Below are 23,311 nucleotides of genomic sequence, written 5' to 3' on the forward strand. Positions count from 1 at the left end.
CAGAGGTTAACCTTTTTCATTAATATTTCTTTTTGGAATTTTTAGCTTTTAAATAATAAAAAGTTATTGCCCTTAAACAAGCTTTATGGCTTATCTCAATTGGTTCTTTCAACAACTCTGCAATGTGAATATTGCTCTTACTATGATTTTGAGAAGTGAGATGCATGGAGGGCATTCATGTGGTAAAGGGTAGTGTCTATATACACACTGTTTTTATTAAGTCACATCCCTCTTTTTTTCCAAGTTGAAACACCCTGTTGTCTAACACAAAGGAGGAATGGTTGGTTGGTATAATTATGTTTTACCAGGTAAAAGTTAATATATGTGCTTCTAAATCATTTAACATTTGTCAGTCAGTCCCTCTTTCTCTTTCACAGGCATATCTTCTTATTTGATTTGGCAGTGATTGTATGTAAAAGAAAAGGTGATAACTATGAAATGAAAGAAATAATAGATCTTCAACAATACAAGATAGCCAACAATCCTACAACTGATAAAGAAAATAAAAAGGTGAAAACATTGATAACTATAATTTACTCATAACTTTGATGATTCAGGAAAAGTATGCTAATACCACCATCTCTTGATATCCCAGAGCCCCTCGCCTCCACTGTGAATATCGAAATTAGTGGGTGTTCAAGTTCCTTATATAAAATGACACAGGGTTGGCATTTAACCTATACACATCTTCCAATGTAATTTATCCCTAGAGTACTTACAATACTTGCTACATTGTAATTCCTATGTAAATAGTTGTTGTGTTGTATTGTGCAGAAATAATGAAAAAAATTTTATACATATTCAATAGAGATAGAGTATCAAAAAATATTTTCCATATTTGGTTGATTGGATCTGGGGATGAGGAAACTGCACATGCAGAGGCCTGACTGTGCATTAATGTGAGATGTGGCTTGTGATCCAGCTGTTTTGTCCCTAGGGATTGATCAGGTACAGGCCTCTGTGAGAGGTGGTAGGACAGTGCTACCACAGATCTGATGATCTCATATGCCACAAGAGCAAGACAGTAAAACATGTATATTATAGATAGGAAGTTGACAGTAATAATAAGCCTAATTGTTCACAGTTTATTTACTGGTTATGTTGTGAGGGGGTGTTTGGATGGTTATGGTAATGTTGTAGTGAGTTTGGAAACATGGCATCTTTAATAAACCATGCATATTAATCCAGAGAATATTAATTTTTAACAGTGGTCTTACGGCTTCTACCTCATCCACATCCAAGGACAAAATGGGTTAGAGTTTTACTGCAAAACAAAAGATTTAAAGAAAAAATGGCTGGAGCAGTTTGAAATGGCTTTGTGAGTATTTCTGTTTTTAAAAGTTCTGTGTTTTCTACTGTAAAATCACTTATAAATAATGAACAATCGATACACTGTAATGCCTCTGAGCGTGAGCACTGCTAAACTGTTGGTTTGGTGACTTCCCCCTCCTGGGAGAGGAGCTTTGGTGACTTTCTTCAAAGAGATGAAAGAGGGCGCTCTAGCCTACTGTTTGGATTTCTTCTCATAGGAATATTTTAATTCTTTAGCTTCTAGCAATCCCTACAATTTTAATCATTGTAATGGTAAACTTTTTATGTAATTACTGTTTTTAAAATGTATATCTTTAACTTAAATAGAAATATCCCCCACATACACATAAAGATATTCCTATGAGCACATGTCTTATTTCAAATAGAAAGATTGATTTCTTCCCTCTGTTTTAAGCTCCCATATTGTTTGAATACTGGCTAAATTGCAGACAGACTCAATGAATGCTTTAAGGGCTCAATTTCTTTCAGCATTCTTTTCTTTTATTAAAGCAAAAGCGCAACAAAGAGGTGGAAAATAAATCAGACCTGTGTCAAAAGAAATGGCATACAGAGTTGTAATTACCGGAGAACATGTTGCTATAGGTGTTTCTTTTCAGTTTGGATGTTTACAAATTAAAAGTTGTCTAGTGACCCTTACTGTAGAAACATATCGGTCACCCTGAAGTGAAACTATTAGTGAAGGGTGGGATTAAGGGGAAACACTTGTGATTTGTTTCATTTGTGTTCTAGCGTTATTTACCATCTGCTGACCAATACTATTAAGTTTTTTTGTTTCTGGCTTTTAAGAAATGTTCTTGACAACATGAAATAGAGATAGGATTAGAATAGTTTATTGCATTTCTGAAGAAAGGTAATACATATTCTCTTTGGATTATTTTCCCTAATAGTTTTAGAGACAGGATTATGTAGCTAAAATATTTAACAGCTTATAGACAATTCTGGGTTCTGCTGTAATCACTGCCATGATCTGACTCTAGGGTCTTAGCTAAGTTATTTAACCTCTGAGAGCCTCAGTCTTCTCATCTGTAAAATAGAAGTAGTATTTATTTTGAACTCCAAATAATAAGTCCCAGCAGAGTGCTAGCCAAATAGTACGGTAGCAGTCGTATGGTTTTGATCAATAGGTGAGATTTATTGTTGTTGCTGTTACTAATATTCTTTTATATTTAGGATCCTAGTATGCTTATGGGTATATTTATAAAGCTAGAGAGCATCTTTCAATGTGCTAATATAGTTATTATAATTTATTGTTATTGATTATAATAAACACAAGAGGTTAACAGTTTTGTGCATTCATGCAGTACCGAGACTGCAGAGGGTTACATTTGGTTTGAGGCACAAGTGCTGAAGTTGGTGACCTCTTCCAGTCTATGGTTAACAGTGGGCTACATCATATACGTGGCATGCTTTCTCAATGAGACACCTGGAGTTGAGCAGTTAGAAGTGGAGCCATAGGTGTCCAGGGTTAGTGAAAATGCTCAGAGGCAGAGTTGATTGCAACCTTTGCTCTTGGGGGAAGATGCTAGGCTAGTATTTTCTGATGGGTTCTGTTTGGCTATGTAATCTTTAGATGAGTGAAGGAATTTCTGCGGGGGAGGAAAGCTAAATTCCTCATTCCAGAGCAGCTGCATTCCTTGTACTGTATGATAGACATATCGGTGACAACTTTTTTCAGTGGCCATAAATCAAACAGCTAATCCCTAATACAAGAGACTTGGTATAATAAATGCTCCTATCTGTTTTATGTAAGAGTCTGGGGATAGATAGGGGAGAGTGGTGTGGTGGCTCTTAGGGATATCATCAGGGACTCAGGTTCGTGTCTTGTTCTGCCATCAGCATTTGGCTTCTATCCTCAGGGTTAGTCTAAGATAGCTTTTGGAGCTCCAGCTATAAAATCTACGTTCTAGGCAGCAGAAGGTAATCTCCCACGTTTAAGGATCCTTTGCAGAAATACCACATACTTCTGTTATATAATACCGACCAGAATTTAGTTATGTAGCCACACCTGACAAGGGAGGCTGGGAATTATGACTTTTATTCCAGATAGGATTGTGCCTGGCCAGGAACTGAGGTTCTTTTGCTATGGAAGAAGGGAGGATGGGTCCTTGTGGACAATTAGGGGACCCTGCTTTTGCAGGTATTTGCATGCCAGAGTGTGGATGGATTTAAATTGTTCCCTTATAGTCAGAACAGCTGCAGTGTACACAGGGTACCTGGAATTCTCAATCTTCTATTATTTTCCAAGCACTTCAGCAATATAATAAAACGTCAGCAGAAGTCAGTTTTGCATTTTAGAGTTCCATTGATTGTCCAGGCAGCTAGTGACAAGGTCATGTCTGAAAGCCCTGATAGTGTCTGCTTCCAGCTTTCTAACATAGCTCTTGTCTGTCTTGTGCTCAGGAAAATAGAAAAATCTAGGTAATCCCTGATTCTTATAGTTTTCCTTGTGGTTCAAATATTGCTGTTTTATTCATTATCTAATACTAATACTAAGTTCTAATACTCTTATTTAATAAATCAAGAAAAAAAGAAAGCTAAGAAATCCTGTAGCATTCAGGACAATAAAGGAAAAACAGCAAGCCTGTGTATCTCTATGGGACTTCTTCCCAGTGTCCTCACATCTTTCTAGAACAGTCTGAACTGCTGCTTTAAGGAACTCTGAAAAGAAAAGGGAACACGTTGGTGGGAGGAGGGTGGCTAATCAAGAGAGGGAGTATTTTTAAGACTGATGAAATATTTGCCAGCTCTGTTTACAGAAGATGGAAATTCTGTTTATAGGATGATTGGATCATTTTTATTTAAAATAATTGCAAATTACCTCGAAGGCACTTAAAATACTGCTCTTCATTTAGAACATTAATCAGAAAGCCCAAAGAAAAGCATGGATACCAGTAAACAATAAGGATTCAGAGGACACAAATCACCTCCCTAGAGGTGACCTAAATCTTAGCCTCTGTCTTTCCCAAGTGCACCCCCACTATTGCTCAGCAGCCGTGTTCTTGACCTTCTTTGGACACAACCACTTCCAGCATTTAAAATATGCAGTGAACCACAGTAGAATTTGGCAACCTCCTAGGAAAGGCTGAACAAAGAGAAAAACAGCAGTGACCCACTTGGACAGGGCAGAAGGAAGGATTTCTTTCCTCCTGTGAGAAGTGATAGCTGGACTGATTGCTCATGAGGTTGTTGGAACGATTGTGCAACCAAGGGATGTTCAAGAGCTGTATTTCTGGAGAACCCACTCTAAAGAATATTTAAATCTTTAAAAGGTTGATCAATATGCACTTTATTGTGTTTATTTATTCCAAAGAGTTTTTTGTCACCAACTATTTCTTATAATTCCGTTTAGTCATCTGTGAAATAGGCTGGAAAAATATTTTTATTGGATTAAGCTGGTTTTCACGATGATGTTGGAAAATGGGGATGTGAGTGCATATGGCAGTCTAAAATGTTGTTAGGAAGCTGTGGATCCATTTTCCTCAGATCCCTTATATTCATTGTGTTTTTATGAATTCTCCTGTTAGATTTAAATTAATAAACTTTATATCCATTTTAGAACTCAGGAAACTAGTAACCACAGGAGTACTTTAGCAAATTTGTAGAAGGTTGGGGCCATATTGTTTACATTAGAATTCACAGGATTTTTTTTTGTTTTGTTTTCTTTTTATCCCTGAGGATACTAAAATAAGCAACTAGCTCAGATCTTGTTATCTAAAATGAAGTCAGGTTTTTTGTTTTGTTTTGTTTTCACTGTGTCGAGGACATAGGGATCAGAGATTTTTCTCAGTGTCCCAGAAACAAGTCAGAATTGGGTAAAATATGAAATAAAGAAGTGAAATATTAGGACAAGAAGGATTTTTTGGGGGGAAGGGACTTTGGGACATTTGACCACTGAGCCACATCCCCAGTCCTAATTTTGTATTTTATATTTAGAGATGGGGTCTCACTGAGTTGCTTAGCACCTTGCTGAACTGCTAAGACTGGCTTAGACCTGGCGATTCTCCTGCCTCTGCCTCCCCAGCTGCTGGGATTATAGGTGTGCACCACTGTGCCCCACATAAGTAGGGATTTTTAAACAAAGCATTGGAAAGAGAAAGAAAAGGGAAAGTAAGTCATTGAGTATGATGGAAAGTGGTGGATTCAAACTGGCCTATGCAGTATTTATTGCAGGGAAATGGAAAGATCCTTTTACCTGGAATTTCTTCTGACCACCTTGACCCAATTCTTGCAATTCATCAGTTCACACTTGCCCCCTGAATGAAAAAAGTCCCTCCGTGGATGCATATGTTGTCACTGCTGCCACTATTGCAATTTCTTGACTGTGTCCTCTCTGCCAGGAACAGTGTTAGGGGGATTGCCGAAGGAGAAGTAGCACCAAGGGACCCCACATCTCCTGGAATATTAGCCCAGAATATTTATTTGCTAATACCACAACTAGTGAGATGGAGATTCCAGAACTGGTTAGGTGCTCTGGGACCAGGTTTTACTGTCATCTTAGTCATCTGAGGGACAGCCCCTGAACTCTGTTCCCTAAGCTGAGCTCTTGAAAAGGAGCTGCCAGGGAAGGATGGGGCACAGCAAGAATCTAGCCATTAAGCTCCACAAATCACACTTAATCTGAGGCACAGTGTTGCTTTCTAATTTATTCCATCTACTTCCAGAAGGAATTTGAAGCCACTTCACAATAAAAGAGCACACACGCCACAGAATGAAAAAGGAAAATTAAAATAATCAGAGGTTAAATAAAACAGTGTTTCCAAGTATTTCCTTCAAACCCAGGCTCTACCAGGGAAGAACACTTTTCTTGGAATTTACTTCCTTGTAGTTGGTATGATAAAAACAGAAAGGATGTGTTTTTCCACATTTCAAACATGAAAGTATATTTCATCAAACATAATGTTTTAATCTAAAGACATTGCTCAAATATTCTGAAAACCAGAGTGATAATTACCACAGGAAATTTCGTTCATTCTTCAAATATTTGTTGAGTACTTCCTTGTTGCTAAATAGCACTGGAAGCTCTGGGCATGTAACAATGAGGGAGCTATTGCAATTAAGTTTAATTTTTTTTTTTATTTCCAAACATAATGTTCAGTTAACATATAATGGATTCAATTTCAAGTCTGAACTCTCAATATCTCTACCCAAATCATCCCTTCCTCCAACCCAATTTATTCAAATATCAATAACTGGAGTTCCAAAAACTGCCCTGAACATAGCCCTCTGCCTCCACATATAATCAATCTCTCACCAATTTCTGCAGATTAAATTCAACACTTGCCTTTACACTCCACTGCCACTCACCCAGGTTTAAACCTGCTGTATCCCCATTTGGCTTCTTCATTTCCTGCCCCTCCATTCAGTTCATCCTTCACTAAGCATCAGAGAATCAGGATCTGATTCTTTTATGCCCCACTTTCAATGCCTTTTTGGTTATTGATTGTATTTGACCTAATATCAGAATGTTTACCAGGACCAGAGAGGGCTGTGCATCATTTGTATATCACTCATCTTTCCAACCACATCTCCCATCTGTCTTCTCCATGCTCATTTTTTTCTAGTTAAGATGTATTTCTGTTCCTGGTTAATGGACAGATCTCAGGCTTTCATGCATAAGCTTTGCTACCTAGCGTAGTCTGTCTTTCTGCTTTTTGGAGAGCGAGTTCTAGATCCTTCAGGTCTTGACTTTAAAGACCACTGAGAGAGCCTCTCCAGACTTCTACACTAAATGAGTAATTCCACCTCCACGATATTCTCTCACAATTTAACTGTATCACCAGACAGAAGTTATTCAAGGGTAATGGTTACAGCATTCCCTCCATCCAACAATCTCCCTGCCTGTTAAAGGGAGTTCGTACTTGTCTGCTCACTTTTCCTTTTCTCTTCTTCTCCTAAAAGGTCAGGATTTTTTCTTGCTATTTAGAATTGATACCAAACTGAACCACATAATCACAGATGGGAAAAAGAGGAGGGAAACAAACAAACAAAAAGCTAATGGATCTGGGGATAAAGACTTCTGGGGGTACTTTGAAACACTATGGGGTCTAGTGATTTGGGAAGGGGGAAAGGGCATTTGGAGATGCATATATATGGACTCTGAATTATAGTCCCTTTTATGTTCCTTGAATGTTAAGAGTGAGATTATTTTGGGTTGTTTTGATTGCTATGTGTACCTACCGTCAGTGTTCCAAGGCTGGAAATTGTCTAGGCTCTTAAGTTGGTGGTATCACCATCAAATCTATCTATCTTTTAATCTAACATCTGCTTCCTCCACTGGGTGTTGAACATCATGAGGACAGAGACTTTGTGGGCATCATTCACCTACATGATTTGTTCTAGCACAGCACCTGGCATCTAATAGGCAATCATGTATTAATTATAAATTTGAAATTTAATTTTTAAGTTTTTTTTATTTTGTTTTGTTTTTTACATCCAAAACAAAAAGGAAAAAAAAAAAGACTTGATGGGTTATGGAATTTGTTATCTGAGAAAATATCACAATAGCTCTTGGTAGAAAGAAACTTCCTAGTACAGGAAGGTATTGAGTGTGAATGTTTAGGTAAGAGATAGTTAAAAACATTTTTTGCCCTGGCAGCATTAGATGTTTTTGTGATTTGTGAAGTTGATGTCATGTTGTTTCTTTTTTTATATTAACCTTCAAACATGAAATTGCAAATTTTTTAAGGCAGTTTTCTATACATCTAACCTGGTGTTCCTTTCTGGCAGTCTGACTTGATTCTTGAATAAAACTTATAGAACTAAAACGGATGGGTAATTTTCACATTATCTAGACCATCTTCTAAATGGCCTTTATCTCATCTTTACATGTACGAAAACCTGCAGAAATTATATGTAATTCATGCTACTTGGAGATTTTGTCCCTTGCAGATTTAGATTGTTAGCCCAAATTCTATTCTGGAGTTTGATGTGCTCCATCAAGAAGGGCCAGCTGACTTCTTCACATTTTTCTCTCTCTGTCCACATTCCTGATTCCTTTTAGCTTCCTTGCTTTTATTCCCCCTCCACTATTTACCCCAAACCCAGTCACAGCCTAAACTTTGTTGTGCTGACAGGCATCACAGGGAGACTCTTATCTGAAACCTATTCCTTCTGCCATTCCTCCAGTTTCCTTGACACCCTAAGTGGCACCTGTGTGTGACCACTCTAAGCTGCTAACTGCAGTGGACCAGTACTCCTGGCCTCAGTACCCCTGACCTGAGTACTCGTGAACTCAGCACTTCTATGGTGAACACTAGCCTGACACAGAGCACTTCCTCACCCTCCCTTGGATTTAGAGGACTAACACTGTTGCTGTCATATTACACCTCAATTCCAGAGGAAGCTCTCTGGGAGCATCTCAAAGAGGCCTTTGTGATTGATTGATAAAAGACCCATGTTTATAATGTCAAAGTTCTGGTAGCAGATTTGACATTCTATTGTGAAAAAGTAAAAGATTGACTTTGGTTATATTTTTTCTTAGATCCAGTCACCTCCCTCACCTACGTGAAGCTAAGTCACAGACCTCTGTAGCATGGCCAGACAACAGCGACTACTACGTTTCCCTCCACTCCTCTCTAACCAGCCCCACCTCCTCTTTTCTTCAGTAGGAGGTGTGGTCTGTTTAGATCTTCTCAGATGTATAAATAAGTACTCATGGCAGCAAATCTCTCACAGCAGGGGCCAGTAAACACCTTTTGTAAGGGGCCACAGAAAAAATATATTTTATACTTTGTGGGCCATGAGGTTTCTTCTGAACTACGACTTATTTCTGCCATTGTTAAGTACTATCAGCAGCCACAGAAAACTCATGACTGAATAAGAGTGGTATTTTCAAGAAAGTTGGTGGTCTACATTATTCTCATGAGCTCTAGCTACTAACCTTTGTCTCAGAGCACAGATAAAATGATCTAGGCCTCAGGAATGGAGTGAGTATGATACCAGTAAATGAGCTCAACTGTAAGGAACCACACTGTGGTCTTTTATAGACAGGTAATTTTATTTTATTTTATTTTTTTTATTTAGTAGCAATGATTTCTATTTAAGCCATTATGATGGTTTAGCTCCAAAATGCTCTCACCAAAACAAAAACAAATCTGGATGAATTATCTCTAGTTGGCATTATTTTTTTTTACTGTCGAAATGAATATCAAAAACATCTGCTCAAAAAGCAGTGTGCACCTATTTAGGATATCCCATTTCATTAGGTTTTGTGAGTCTTTTATTGAAAAGGACAGTGAGTCCTATAGAATTCAAGCTCTACTCAGGAGTCAACCACATCAACAAGGAAAGTTCTTAATCAGTGATGCTCTTTCTGTTCTTGAAACCTTTCTTCACAGCACAAGTCCCGTTTGTGCCTGGTATTTATTCTGGGGTCCTCCCTGGGGGGCCACTCAGAGGAAGAGGATGGTGTTGAGTTGGCTGGAGAGTGAATTCTCCTGGGTGATCCATTGGTGACATTTTGACTATGGTGGCACCTGTTTCGTTATCTTCTGAGTGTCCAAAGCCTGTTGGTGCCTATTTGGAAACTGGTAGTCTTAGTGGTATAGTGGCCAAAATATCAGTCCAAAAACCTTCTCTGAATTTGTCTACCCATATGCATTTTTGTTGTTTTGGAGAAAAAAACCCCACCTTTTATTCTTTCTCCTTAAAAGGCTTTCATGACCAGATTTTAATAAGAGGAATTTGTTTACGGGTGTGAAATTCATGCTGCTGTGGTCCACCGCCCCTGGGCTGTGCCGAGTCTCCCTGAGCTGACCTATTCACATTAATCTCCCAAGTTGAAGCCAGCTCAGCTCTCCCTGAATCTAATGTATTGTCTATAACCTTTCAAAATTGGCAGTTAAGTCAGTATGGGGAACTATACTGGCAGCAATAAAAGGAAGCAGGACACGGGACAGTGCTCAGAAAAATCACAGCTGTCATAAAATGGAGTCTTTCAGTAGCTTGCTTGATCCAGAAACATGTGAAAGCATTTCATGCATGACAGAGCATTAGTAAATATTAAATATATTCTCATTCTGTTATTGCCTGGTGGGGATCAACCTCTCTCCTTTTTCTCTGGTTGTATTTAATACTTATTTGACACTTTCCTGGCATTCCTGAACGTGCTCCCGAGAAGGGAGGAGTGGCAGGCAGGAGGAAGAGCAAGGATAGATAGCACAGTTTCCATCGACAAATAAGCATTACCCTTGTTAGGACTTATGGCGAATAAAATTATGAAGCTGAATTACTGTTGGTTTCCCTGAGCCTTTATAACAAGAGTCTTTGATCTGTTGATTTTTTTTCCCTTCTTTTTAAATGAACAATAACAGCACATCCTGGAGAGTCTAACCTGGCAGCTGTGGTCATGGTGCTCTCTCCAGCTGGTCTGGGCATCATGGAGATTAACAGTGTTTGTTTTGGAATTGTTGTACTGAGTCAACTTTGTGTATGGTTGCCTCTAAGAAAATGACATAATCTCTACTACAGTGAATTCTGTGATATTAAACAAGCTTTAACCCATAAGTATAAGCCTAATACTTAATGTCACATGTACTGATTTTTGTGATATTTCTTGATAAGGTATTATTAGCTCATAGGAATTAATGCTTTGAGCAACACCTCACAAAATAAGCTGCATCTGGAAACTGGCAATACTTAACAGTGGACACAAAAGGAGAAGCTTGGTTCTTCCTCTTCATGGGGCAGCAAGACAAGGGTGGTCTAGTTGCAGAGATAAGAAAGTCAGGTTTGAAACAAGTTTGAAAAGACCGTGTATTATAACTTGGAATTCATTCATTTGGTCATGTAATTATTGAGCATCTCATACACACCCAGAAGTGTTTGAGGCTCTAAGAACATTCATAAGACAAGTTACCTTCTCTCATGGAATATCAATTGTAATGAGGCTTATATTTTCATGCCAGTGTTATAATAATGCAAAGCAGTGATAAATTGCAAGGTTCTTGAAATGGTTTATTCCACATGCTATTTTGATTTGAGGAGAACAGAATTGGAAATTTCAACATAGAGATGTTCTATGCATGTAATACTGGTGGGAGAATTCTCAGTTATTGGCCCCCTGGAGAGTATAAGAGTCATTTGCAATCGAGGACTTTTCTTCTTATTTTAAATAAAAAGTTGTAAGTTGTACTACTTTCCAAGTACAGGCTGTGCTTGAATGCTTCTTGTGACAAGGACCTCACTCCCTTTGGAGGTGTTTGCTCTATTTTTGGTTAGTTCTCTCTGTAGGAAATTTTTCTTTATAATGAGCAGAAGCCTGTCTATTCAAGTATGATTTCTAATGTCACTTCTTGGGCCCAGATAGAACATGTCTAAACTCTTTTCCCTTTATATATTTGAAGATAACTATTTCTCCAGGTTCATGCTTAAAACATATTTTTTCTTATACTGAAAAAGAACTTAATTTAGAAAGCTTCTTTCATTAACTAGTTTAATTGAATGCTAATTAGTTTCAGGTAAAGGTGTGGATAAATTGAATGTTTAATTTCAATCCAGTATTATGGGAAGGATAGCACAGATGCTAAGATATTCTCACAGAAATATTAGACTTTGTATTTTCAATGAGTTAGAAATAAATTTTGGGATTTCTGATTGAATTATGCATAGCATTTTAATATCTTGCATACCTTAAGGAAGATTTTAGACTTAATTCCTTCATGATAGAGTATTTAGAATCTAGAGGCATACAGCAATAATTCCTTACCATTACATTGTGCTTTACAGTTAGAAAAGTGTCTTAAGATAATACCTCATTTGATTCTTAAAGAGGTCTCTGATGGGGCCTGGAGTTGTGGCTCAGTGGTAGAGCATTTGCCTGGTGTGTGTAAGTCACTGGGTTCGATTCCCATGTACCACATAAAACTAAATAAAGAAAATAAAGGTATTGTGTCCATCTGCAACTAAAACTATTAAAAAAAAAAAAAAAAGAGTCCTGTGAGGCGACCAGGAAGGTATAATTCCTTTAAAAAATCAGAAAATGTAGGAGAGATTAAGAGCGCATGTGTGTGTGTGTGTGTGTGTGTGTGTGTGTGTGTGTGTGTGTTTTCAGTTATCAAGTGATAGAGGTTGAGCTTGAATCTCCATCTAGGGATTTTCCCCTCACACCACATTGCTTCATTTACAGCAAGATACTGTTGTTTTCCAAAGATGAAAGTTTTCTTCAGTTTGTTTTATAAGAAGAGTATTCCTGTGTAGTATATTCATGTACTAGATAAAACATATGATTTATAATTTAAATATTTCCAGTTTGATGATGCTCTTGGATAAGAATTTGATATTTTTACAAAATCCAATAATAAGTAACACTGTGCATATTATTACCAATTTATAAGGCTGATTTTAGCTTCAAAGAATTCCTTAGAGCAAGGTAAATCAAATTTTAATTTATAAATTAATTTATATCATGAATTTTGGTCACTGTGTCTTAACACAGAATTGAGCCTATTATGGATTATAAATAGTTTTTATTTGGTTTGGTAGAGTTTTTATTCTTCTAGCTGTTTAGATAATGAACTTCTAATCTCAGAGTTTAATTTCTCTTTCTCGAAGTAGAGGAATTGGGGAAGAAAAGCCTCATGGTCTGAGAATAAGGCCTGGTCATTTTATCAGGGTAGATTAAGATGAGTGCTAAATAAATATATGTGTGTTTTCATGTAGTACTGAGGTAACATTGGTTGTTTACTACAGAAGTTGCTGAAGGTAGGAACACAGTGTGATAAACTGTCATCCTTCTGCAGGATAAATTCTGGATTGAGCTTTGAATAGTTTCTTCCTGGGGAGAGGCAGGTCTGAAGTGGTTATCTGAACCAGGTGTCTGACCTGTTTGTCACTTATGAGAGTAGTGAACAATCTTCTGTAAGAAAATACAGAAGTCTGGGACCTCAGATTATCTGCCTCAAAAGTGGCTAGAATATTTAAATTATCAGTGGACTTTGATTATTTGTATTTACCTACACCATCTCTGACACACAAAGCAGCCAGATATTTGCATAAATGAAGGTAATTTCCAAGTCACAACTGCCCTAAAGTAATAGGCCATATAACTAAGCATTTTCATTAAAAATACTATCTTATTTTATAAAGTTTGTAAGTAAGAAACTTTTATATTTTTCTTTCCACCTTTTCTTGCATGAATCATGTGAGAGCATTAATGTTTGCTTACATTAGCTTTTACTTACATTAACATTATACTCCAAACACAGTGCTTTGCAGAATCCATGATGGGTGCAGTTTATCTGTTTTCACAATAAGAAAACCAAGGGCCAGTGCAAGAAAAACTGGGCTGGGTTTGTGACTCAGTGATAGAGCTCTTGCTTAGCATGTATGAGGCACTGGGTTTGATCCTCAATACCATATAAAAATAAATAAAATAAAGGTATGGTGTCCATCTACAACTAAAAATATTTAACAACAATAACAAAAAAGAAGTATAAGAAATCTGCCTGAGCCATGGCTCATCCTGGCAGAGTCTGCAGTTTGTGATGCACATGTTTTCCTCATTCCTTTCTCCAAAAATTTCTTGCCCAAATGGTTGGTAAGGAATAAAACCAATGTCTTATTAAACTCAGGTTTTCTGTTTACTAATGCCAAACTGCAGACTTGCTGTACTTTTGTTTCCTCTTCCTTGGGTAGCAAGACCATTCAGCTACAAAATTCTCTCATCTATTGTTGTACACCAGATTTGCTTTATGTAGTCTTTGATGAATGACTTGTTGATCAGAATCAACTTAGGGATCTGTTCTCTGATAGTACATTAATAATATATATGCATTAAAGCTTCGTCCTGAAGAATATTTGAGCCTTGACATATTGACACTGGCATTTTAAATTAAAGTTGTTGCTGTCGGTGCATTTTAAAAACTGGATGGCTTGGAAATAGTGTTTCATACGTAACAAAATAGACCTGAGATCATATGTAGTTTACTAAGACAAAAGTATGCATGAGCTGTTTAATTGTGGTAGGGGTTTGAATTGAGTTTTCCAATTATCAAGACCTAGACATCTCTGAGACTGAGGAAAAAATTGACCTGTTTGGCAGGACTTTGATTTACTAGAAGAAACACCATAGAGCAACCAAATGCATTTTCTACATTCCACAGGACTGGGAAAAATGCATTAGAAATTATTCTGAATCCTTCAAGTTAGGAGGATATCAAGATTTCAGTGACGCTTGGTGACAGTTGTGACTGTGGTTTAGCTCTGAACTTGCTTTGTTGCTTCTCATTTTGCAGAGCCTTTTGTATCTGGTTGTGTTAGCTGAACATTCTTTTTCTTTGTGGCACTGTACTTGTGCAAGGTGGTAAGGAATCTGTGTTAAGTCTTCTCCCAGTGTAGCTGATTTGGGGGCACTCACACATACAAGAGACTCTCATGAAGGGTCTTTTTAGGGCAGTGTAATAAAAATAGTCCTAGATTTGGAACCACAGAGGTTATGAACAGCACCCTTCTGCCTCAGCCACTTTATAGGTAGATCAGCTAACAGATCACTTTTTCCTTTGCTCACACACTGGATGATCTTATGTGCGCATCTAGACAGACTCAGGATGACTCCATTTGCATGATAATTTGCCCAAAGACACAGGAGTAGCAAGTGGTGGAACCCAGACTAGATCCAGGTCTTCTAATTGTAACGATTCCTCTTCTCTCAAAGCAGATCTTGTTTAGTGGGCACCTTTTCCTTAAAACAAAGGTCTACTGCTTTCCCTTTTATCCCTGTCATACAAAGCTGCCAATCCCTGTTCAAGGACCAGTGAATGTAGGGTAGAAGTGTCAAAGTCAACCAGCCTTCAGTGGATATTAGCAACAAAACCCGTTGCCCTGCCATCTGGTTGACGTTAACAGACTGCTTGCTGTTGACATAGCAGATTTACTTTCAGCAGGGCATTCCTGACTCCTGAAGACTTGATACTAGCATGAAACAGTCTAATTGCAGGATACAGGGAAATTCAAAGTGAATTAGAACTTTAATTAAATTTCTTGTGTGTTTTATTGTTTAATGTGTTGCACAATCCAGCTTGCCCTTCCATATTCAATTATAATAGAGCTCCCCTTCACTTAAGTTTGTTTGGGGGCTTCAAAGAGGCTGTAAAAGAGTATTGCTGCTTTAAGAGAATTCTTGGTTTTATAACATTTCAACATAAGAGATTGAATGTTTTAGTATTAGGTTTGTATTGACTCTCGATATTGACATAAGTCTAAATGTGCAAAACCCACAAAGGCTAAATCCCATGGGCTTATGTTTAATTTAAAATATGACTAGCTGGCCATTTTGAATATAATGGATAGGTTGACAATCTGAATATATGACTGGTTGGGGAAATAATCAAATATTAATTTTAAGTGTTTGTTAGTAGACTATTTGCAATTGGTTTTTAAATTCATTTGGAAAGTGAGAATTCACATTAATCTAAAATGGCTAGTAAACCTGATTTCATAAAGGTGTTTGGAGGTTAAATGCCTAATGATTAATTTATGCACATGTAATATTTTCAATAAGTTGGAGGAAAGGTAAGACAGCTGAGGATAATGCTAATGATGAATAGTAATGAAGGCTTAAAAAACTCTAAGATTTAATTATGGAGATCATATTCATTATCCTAAAAACAGAATGGGAAACTGGACAGAAAAGACATTTCAGTGTAGTTCAAAGACAGTTAGACAAGAAGAGAAAATCCTACCACTGACTTAGCCACAGGACCAGGCAAGCCTGTCTTTCTCTCTGGAATTTAATTCTTCTATCAGTTTAAGAGAGCATTGATTCTTATTTGTGATCAATTTTTGTCCTGCAAGGCAAAACAAAGTGGGGGAAATGTAAAAGTTAATTGTGATACAAAAATAGTAGTGTAAACGCGGCTTCTTTATTTCTACCCAGCAGTTAGGATGACATTCTTCTCTTGATTTTGTTCTTTTTGTTGTGTGCAGCCATTCTGTAAGCCATCAAGAAGATTCAAAGAGCAGGCCTTAGTTCATCTGCAGCAATATGAGTGACCAAATAACAGAAAGTTTCATCAGTTTAATTATAAGTGGAAGTACTGCTTACATTCAAAATCTTAATAGAGGAAATAGGACTGATAGTCTGTGCTGATTCACTAGGATACATTGTCTTGCAAAGCTGAAGAAATTAACTGTGAAACCTTGATCAAAAAGTGCAGCTAGTGTGTGATCCAGGGAACTTGATCACTACTAGTTTTTAGTGAGGAAGGCCTTTTGATAATAAAAGCTCAAGAAGCCAGAGCATTATTATGTACAGAATCAATTGATTAAATTAATCAATGTTTCAAAGACAGTTCTGAGACCTGCCTGGGAAAACTGTGATGAGCCTGTTGGCCATTAGTGGATGGCACAGCTTTCTAAGAAGTATTCCTGAGCACTTGCCCCAGGAGCAGGGGCCCTTCTGCAGGAATTCTTGTCACCTGTGTGAGGATCAGACCCAAGTACGGTTTAATAAAATTCTGCTTTGGAGTGATTTGTCCTCTGTGAGCAATTTCTTTTCTTCATTTTTTTCTTCTTCCTCTCTTTTTGATTGACTTATTTATCTGTTTGTGTCCTCTTCTAGCACTTTCCCCTATCTGAACCCAAAGCGCTTTGCAAATATCACAGCTCAGATTCTAAAAGGATCATTGATTTTTTTTTTTTTCACAGCCCTGAAGATAGGCTGTTACACATCATCATTTATTTCTGAGATAGGGATATTGATAGTGTAATATTAAATTCTTTCATTAGAGATTTTTTTTCTAGCAATAACCTAAATTCAGAACAGTTTTATGTTTGCCTTCATCTACCAAAATTGCTACTTATCAGTATACTTTCCAGGACTGTGTGGTTACCTTTTTTCTCTCAGGAACAGGAATAGCATGTCAACAAAAAATTTTCATTGGCTTAAAATATCCTCTGTGGCTGCCAAGTAGTTACCCAGGAGACCCCAGAAGCAGGCCCCTGACCAGCTGTTGACGTGTACCCAGCGTGACCAGCTTTCTAAAAGTTTAGTCAGAAGCCAGATGACCCTGACGGTCTTGGGAGTCAACATAGTTACGTCTACCTTCCCCACCTCAGACTACTAACTTCTGTTTGCCCTTCACCATCTTCAAGGGAAGCTCAGATCAGGATCAGCAATCCTTTGATACAGAGGACCTTTCAAGAGGTGAAGTCCCAGCCTGTGATGACACAACTCATATAGAAACAATCAGGAGAAAAAATATGAGCGAGTCTTCTTTATAAGCCACCATTGGCCTCTAACGGCTGCCAGAGCAGCCCCTGTAAGCTCCGGCTCATGGCTGCAAGAGTCTCTCTCTCAACTGCTTGTCTCTAAACTGGGACACCTTGCTCATTGATTTTGACTTGTGTTTCTGACTTCTTTCCTCACCCCTGATGTCATGGTCTTTGTTTAGGTCTTTGGACCCTTCTACCCAGCCTGTTGAGGTCATCTCTGATGCTGTCTCCTTGTCTTGGTGTCACCCCTTCTCCCACAAGGTGGCTGCTAGAGTTTTTTTGCTTAACATGCAAATACGAGCTGGTTGTGGGTGTGCAGTCCTTGGGTGGTCACTCATGGCTCACAGATTCCTGCAGTGCACACAGGTGATGTCTACAGCCTGGTCTGTGCTGGCATTAGCCTTATTTTTCACCGAATCCAGTACTGCAACCATCCTTTTTATTTCTGTGCCCTTTGGCCGCAGTGAGTTTTTTTTTTTTTTTTTACTGGCTTGAGGTCTATACTTTCCTGATGTCTGCTAGGGAACACTTATTTACCTTTTAAGACTCAGACTCAGGGTACTGCTCTCTTTTCACGCAGTATCCCCATCCTGTACTATAGAATCAACTTACCTCTCCTTTCTTCCGTATAATCTTAAACCTTTGTGGAGTACTTTCTTAGATTTATGCATTTCACATTTCCATCTATATCCTACACTGAAAAGATCTTAAGGCCAGGGACAATATATGTACATTTTTAATCCTAGCACAATACTTAGTATACATTAGGCATTTAATAAATTAATTATTCAATTAAAAGTTTTCTGAAACAACTGAGATCTAATATAAGGCTATTTTTAGATTTTTTTGGGGGGGGTACTTGAGATTGAACTCACTGGACTATATCCCCAGTCCATTTTATTTTATTTTTTTTTTATTTTGAGACAGGGTCTTGCTTGCTAAGTTGCCTTGAACTTCCAATACTTTCAATCTTCTGCCTCAGCCTCCCAAGTTGCTGGGATTATAGAAGTGTGCCACCACATCTGACCATTTTTAGATTTCAAGTGCCACATAACTTCAGAGAAAGGACAGATTGTTATCAGCTGTATGTTATGTCAAAGTTCTCAAAGATAAGATGAGGGCCCAAATTACAGAGAGAGATAGGATTTTTAAAAATTCTTTATAGATGACATTAGAACCTATTTTGACATAATTATAAAAGTATGGACCCCAATGCGTCTCCTTCCCCTTCCATCCCTCAACCCCTGTTCCCTTCCCTCTATTGGACTTTCTACCATAGTAATTACTCATAGTAATTTTTTAAGTTATTTCTTGTGGATGTACATGAAGATGAGATTCACTGTGGCATATTCATATATATACATAGGAAAGTTGTGTCAAATTCATTTCACTGTCTTTTCTTTTTCCATTCCTCCTCCCTTCTCTTCACTAACCTTTGTCTACTTCACTGAACTTCTATTCTCTGCCACCCCCACTTATTGTGGGTTAGCTTCCACATATCAAAGAAAACATTCAACTTGTGGATCTTTGGGAATTGACTTCTTTCACTTGGCATGGTAATCTCCAGATCCATCCATTTACAGGCAAATGTCATAAAGTCATTCTTTATGGCCGAGTAATACTTCATTGTGTATATGTATATATACCACATTTTCCTCATCCATTCGTCTGTTGAAGGGCATTTAGGTTGGCTCTATAGCTTAGCAATTGTGTACTGAGCTGCTGTAAACATTGATGTGGCTGTGTCACTGTAGTATGCTGATTTAAAAACTTGATATATACTGAGGAGAGAGATAAATGGGTGAAATGGTGATTCCAATCCTAGTCTTTTGAGGAATCTCCTTACTGCTTACCAGAGTGGTTGCATCAATTTTGTCTTTACAATGTTGAGGTATGATCCTTCTATCCCTAGTTTTTCTAGTGTTTTATACATGAATGTATGCTGTATTTTGTCAAATGAGATCTCTATTGAGATCATCATGTAACTGTACTTATATCTATTTATGTGATGAATTGAATTTACTGATTTCTGTATGTTGAAACAACATTGTATCCCTGGGATGAAACATACTTGACTGTGGTTTTAATGTGTTTTTGTATGTGATTTGCCAGTATTTTATTAAGAATTTTTGCATATATGTTCATCAGTGATATTGATCTGAGGTCTTCTTTCCTTGATGTGTCTTTGTCTGGCTTGGTATCAGAGTGGTACTGGCTTTGTAGAATGAGTTTATAAGAGTTCTCTCCTTTTCTATTTCATGGAATAATTTGAGGAGGATTGATATTAGTTCTTTAAAGGTCTGGAGGAATTTGGGATTTGGCTGAGAATCCATCCAGTCCTGGGCCTTTTTTTTTTTTTTTTTTTTTTTTTTTTTTTTTTTTTGGTTGGTAGGCCTTTGATGGCTTCTTCAATTTCATTTCTTGAAATTGTTCTGTTTAAATTTTCTATAGATAGATGGGATTTGGAGTGGCAGAAAGAAAGAGGAATATTCGTGACCAGGAATAATGTTTTGGAGCTGCGTCTGAGGTGTGTTTTAAGGGTGTCTTGAACAGATGGACTGTTTTTGAGTTTATTATGGGATAATAATCTGGGAGATTTAATTTTCCTGTTTAAAATGTTTTTGTTGCTATTCATGACCCGCATTATAATTCCCACACTCCTTAGTATTGTGTAGTCATTAAGAGGCAACCATGGCTGAATCTGTTAATTGCTTCATGAACTTGGGAAAGTTACTTGACTTTTATGACTCAATCTGGAAATAACTTGGAGATATAATATCTACCTCATGGCATGCATTATGCAATTTAAACAGAATAATACAACTATTTGCCATTTTTTGTCTTTATTATGTAATAGGGAAACTTTACATCAGTTTCATTTTGATAAGGTATCATTTTACTCCTCATTTTATAGTGTTAAAAAAAAAAGGTATCTTCAGTAGAAATATGGAAAACACAATCCCAGATTGTTTTGGGACTTGGGCAAGAACAAGTCCCTCTGTGTACAGTGACTGATAGCAATGTTTGATTGTGCTAGTGAATCTTGGGGTTTCAAGGAGATTCAGATCTGTTAAATTCTGGGCTGGTCTATGAATCTGCTCGGGCTACCATAACTTTAGCTCAGAATCTGAAAACACAATCCCTGAGATTTCTTGTAATAATGAATGATTCTTCTTGGGAACTAGAATGGGTCTAGGGCTGGGATGGTAAGAATGAGGATATTGCATGGTCAGAACTCTGAGCTCAGTGTGTTTGGTGTGATGACAACCTAAGCTGTGAGGTGTGCCTTGCTATGGAATGTTCTTGGACTGGGGTGTTCTTTTGATCATCGTCTCAGGAATGGTCTGCATAAAGATTCCTAGAAATCAAGGGCCCTAAAAATTCTCTCTTCTTTATTAAACCCAAGGTATATAACATAAAGTTTGAAACCAATAGCTTTAGGAGTCAACAGACATTTGAATCATGAAACATTTTTTAGTCAAGTGATCTTTGAAAAAATATGGAAGCCCTCTGAGCCTCAGTTTTGTAATCTGCAAATGAGAATAATAATACTTATTTCATAGTCATTGTGAAGTAAAAGGAGAAAATACATGCAAAGTAACTGTACCTGTGCTACAGAGATCCTAGGCATTTAGAAATGGCTGTCCTGATAATTTTAGTTTTTATTCCCAGATCCATACAGTCCCAAGACTCTGGTCAGGGTTCATGTACAGTGATTGTGATCTTGTTTGGTCATTTCTGAGTTTCTAAAGCCTGAGACCAAAAGGCAATCTCTTAGGAATAGAAAGAAATTGAATTAAGTATTATATATATGATAGGAAATAAACTGAAGTGTTTTTTCCTATTCTCATATGCTACTCAATACAACATTTCACCCCTGGTCGCCAAAATATGGAAGTGGGGGATGTTCCTATATACACAATGGCTTGGTCTGTTTTGTGTTAACAATAACAAAATACCTGAGGCTTGGTACTTTATACAGAATAAAGGATTTAATTCACAATTCTGGAGATGCAAGAGCATGGTGCTAGCATTTACTTAGCTCTGGTGAGAGTCTGTGGTAGCTGGTATCATAGTGGTGGGAGTGCACATTAGAAGAGATCACATGGTAAGATCCTCTTGAAGATCTAATTACTCCCCACTAGGCCTCACTTCTTAAATGTTCCACGACCTCAACACAGCCATACTGGGACCAGGCCTCCAGCATATGAACCTCTGAGGGATAAACCACATTCAAACCGTAGCAGCAAGCTGTTCTCCAGTGGACAATAACTAGGTGTCCTCTAACTTGATTCAGTTCTTACACTGTCTACTTGGGGTTTGAATAAGGTTCTGTAGGTGTAGGGTTCAGTCTCATAAAACTGATCTCATTTCAGACACCGTCTGAAAGTAGGAGGTTGTAACCTGGGCCTTCCACTGACTGACTGCCAAGATTTGATGTTTCTGTGACTCCCTCCTCAGGGTCATGAGATTTGCTAGAATGGCTCACATAACTCAGGGAAACACATTTACATTTTCTGGTTTATTATAAGGAATGTTATAAAGGCCACAGAAGAACATCCAGATGAAAGACATGCCTAAAACAGAATATGTGAGAAGAGACAGGGACCTTCCATAGCCTTCCCAGGTTCATCACCTTCCAGAAAACTCCATGTGTTCAGCAACCCAGAATCTTTCCAAACTAGTCCTTCTGGGGTTTTATGAAGGCTTTAGTTTGTGGGCATGATTGATTAAATCATTGGACATTGGCAGTCAATTCAACTTTCAGCCCCTCTCTCCTTCCTGGAGGTTGGGAACACCAAGTCCCATAATCATATGGTTGGTTCCCCTGGCAACCAGCTTCCAACCTGAGGCTATCCAGGAACCCATTAAGAGTCTTCGCATTAGAACAAAGGTGCTTCTCTTACCTAGGAAATTTTAAAGGGGCAGGAACTGGGTTCAAAGGCAAATATTAGAGCAGTAGATTCTCCTAGCATCCCTACTTACAAAGTTTTAGGAGCTCTGTGTCAGGAATCAGGACTAAGACGAGTATTTTTTTTTTTTTTTATTTCACACCTATCTTAGTGAACCATCAGTCTGTGAAATACCCAGACCCAGAAGGAGAATTCAGGTATAGACTGACAAGATCAAGAGGGGTCCAAGTGGAGGATGGTGGCAGACAATGGAGGACTTCCCTGAGGGCTGAGCTTGGACTGCAGCATTATTAGAGACTATTCACTATTTGTGTGGGGAGAGATGAGTCCCCTTAGGAGCACTAACCCCGCACCAACCAGCGGCAAAGCCCAGAGACTGGGGCATGTGATACTTTTGCCTGGGACAAGCAAGGCCCATGGGGAGCTCTTAGAAGAGGGAATGGGGTCGTGATGCTCTTCTTCATCACTGAACCTCACCTACTGTTGGGGATTGGAAGGCTCTGTGACTCCAGTGAGTCATCTTATGCTTAGAAAGCTACCCTTCAAGGTCAGGATGTAATTGTGTTTTTTATCGCACATCGTCTAATGTATAGTAGGCATTTAATAAATACTCTCATAAGTTCATTTGTTAGAATGTCTTCAGAATATTTTTGGAAGATTATTTTTAAATAAACTGGAACACATGCCTATCTCAAGCCAGTGAGACAGTTCTGATTTTTGTTTTAGGAGTAGCCACTTGAATTTTACTTCCTTGTATGCTTTTTGGCTCACTTGGGAGTTTAAATCATTTCTAAATGGATAGAGATTGTAGAAGAGAGAGTCCCAAATCACAGGACAATTCGAAATTCATTGACAAG

General features: G+C 37.9%; 1 protein-coding gene across 4 annotated transcripts in view; it reads left to right on the forward strand.

Moving 5' to 3' along the window:
- The window catches only part of Vav3 (vav guanine nucleotide exchange factor 3), a 367,327-nt gene that overhangs the window by 192,602 nt on the left and 151,414 nt on the right, over positions 1–23,311 (forward strand). For all 4 annotated transcript variants that reach the window (XM_047545972.1, XM_047545990.1, XM_047545982.1 and 1 more), the window contains 2 exons: positions 378–510; positions 1,209–1,318. In XM_047545972.1, coding sequence (XP_047401928.1) covers positions 378–510; positions 1,209–1,318 — 243 coding nt within the window. The remainder of the gene's footprint in view (positions 1–377; positions 511–1,208; positions 1,319–23,311) is intronic.

The sequence above is a fragment of the Sciurus carolinensis genome, chromosome 1 (assembly GCF_902686445.1).
Source record: "Sciurus carolinensis chromosome 1, mSciCar1.2, whole genome shotgun sequence".
NCBI classification, from domain to species: Eukaryota; Metazoa; Chordata; class Mammalia; order Rodentia; family Sciuridae; genus Sciurus; species Sciurus carolinensis.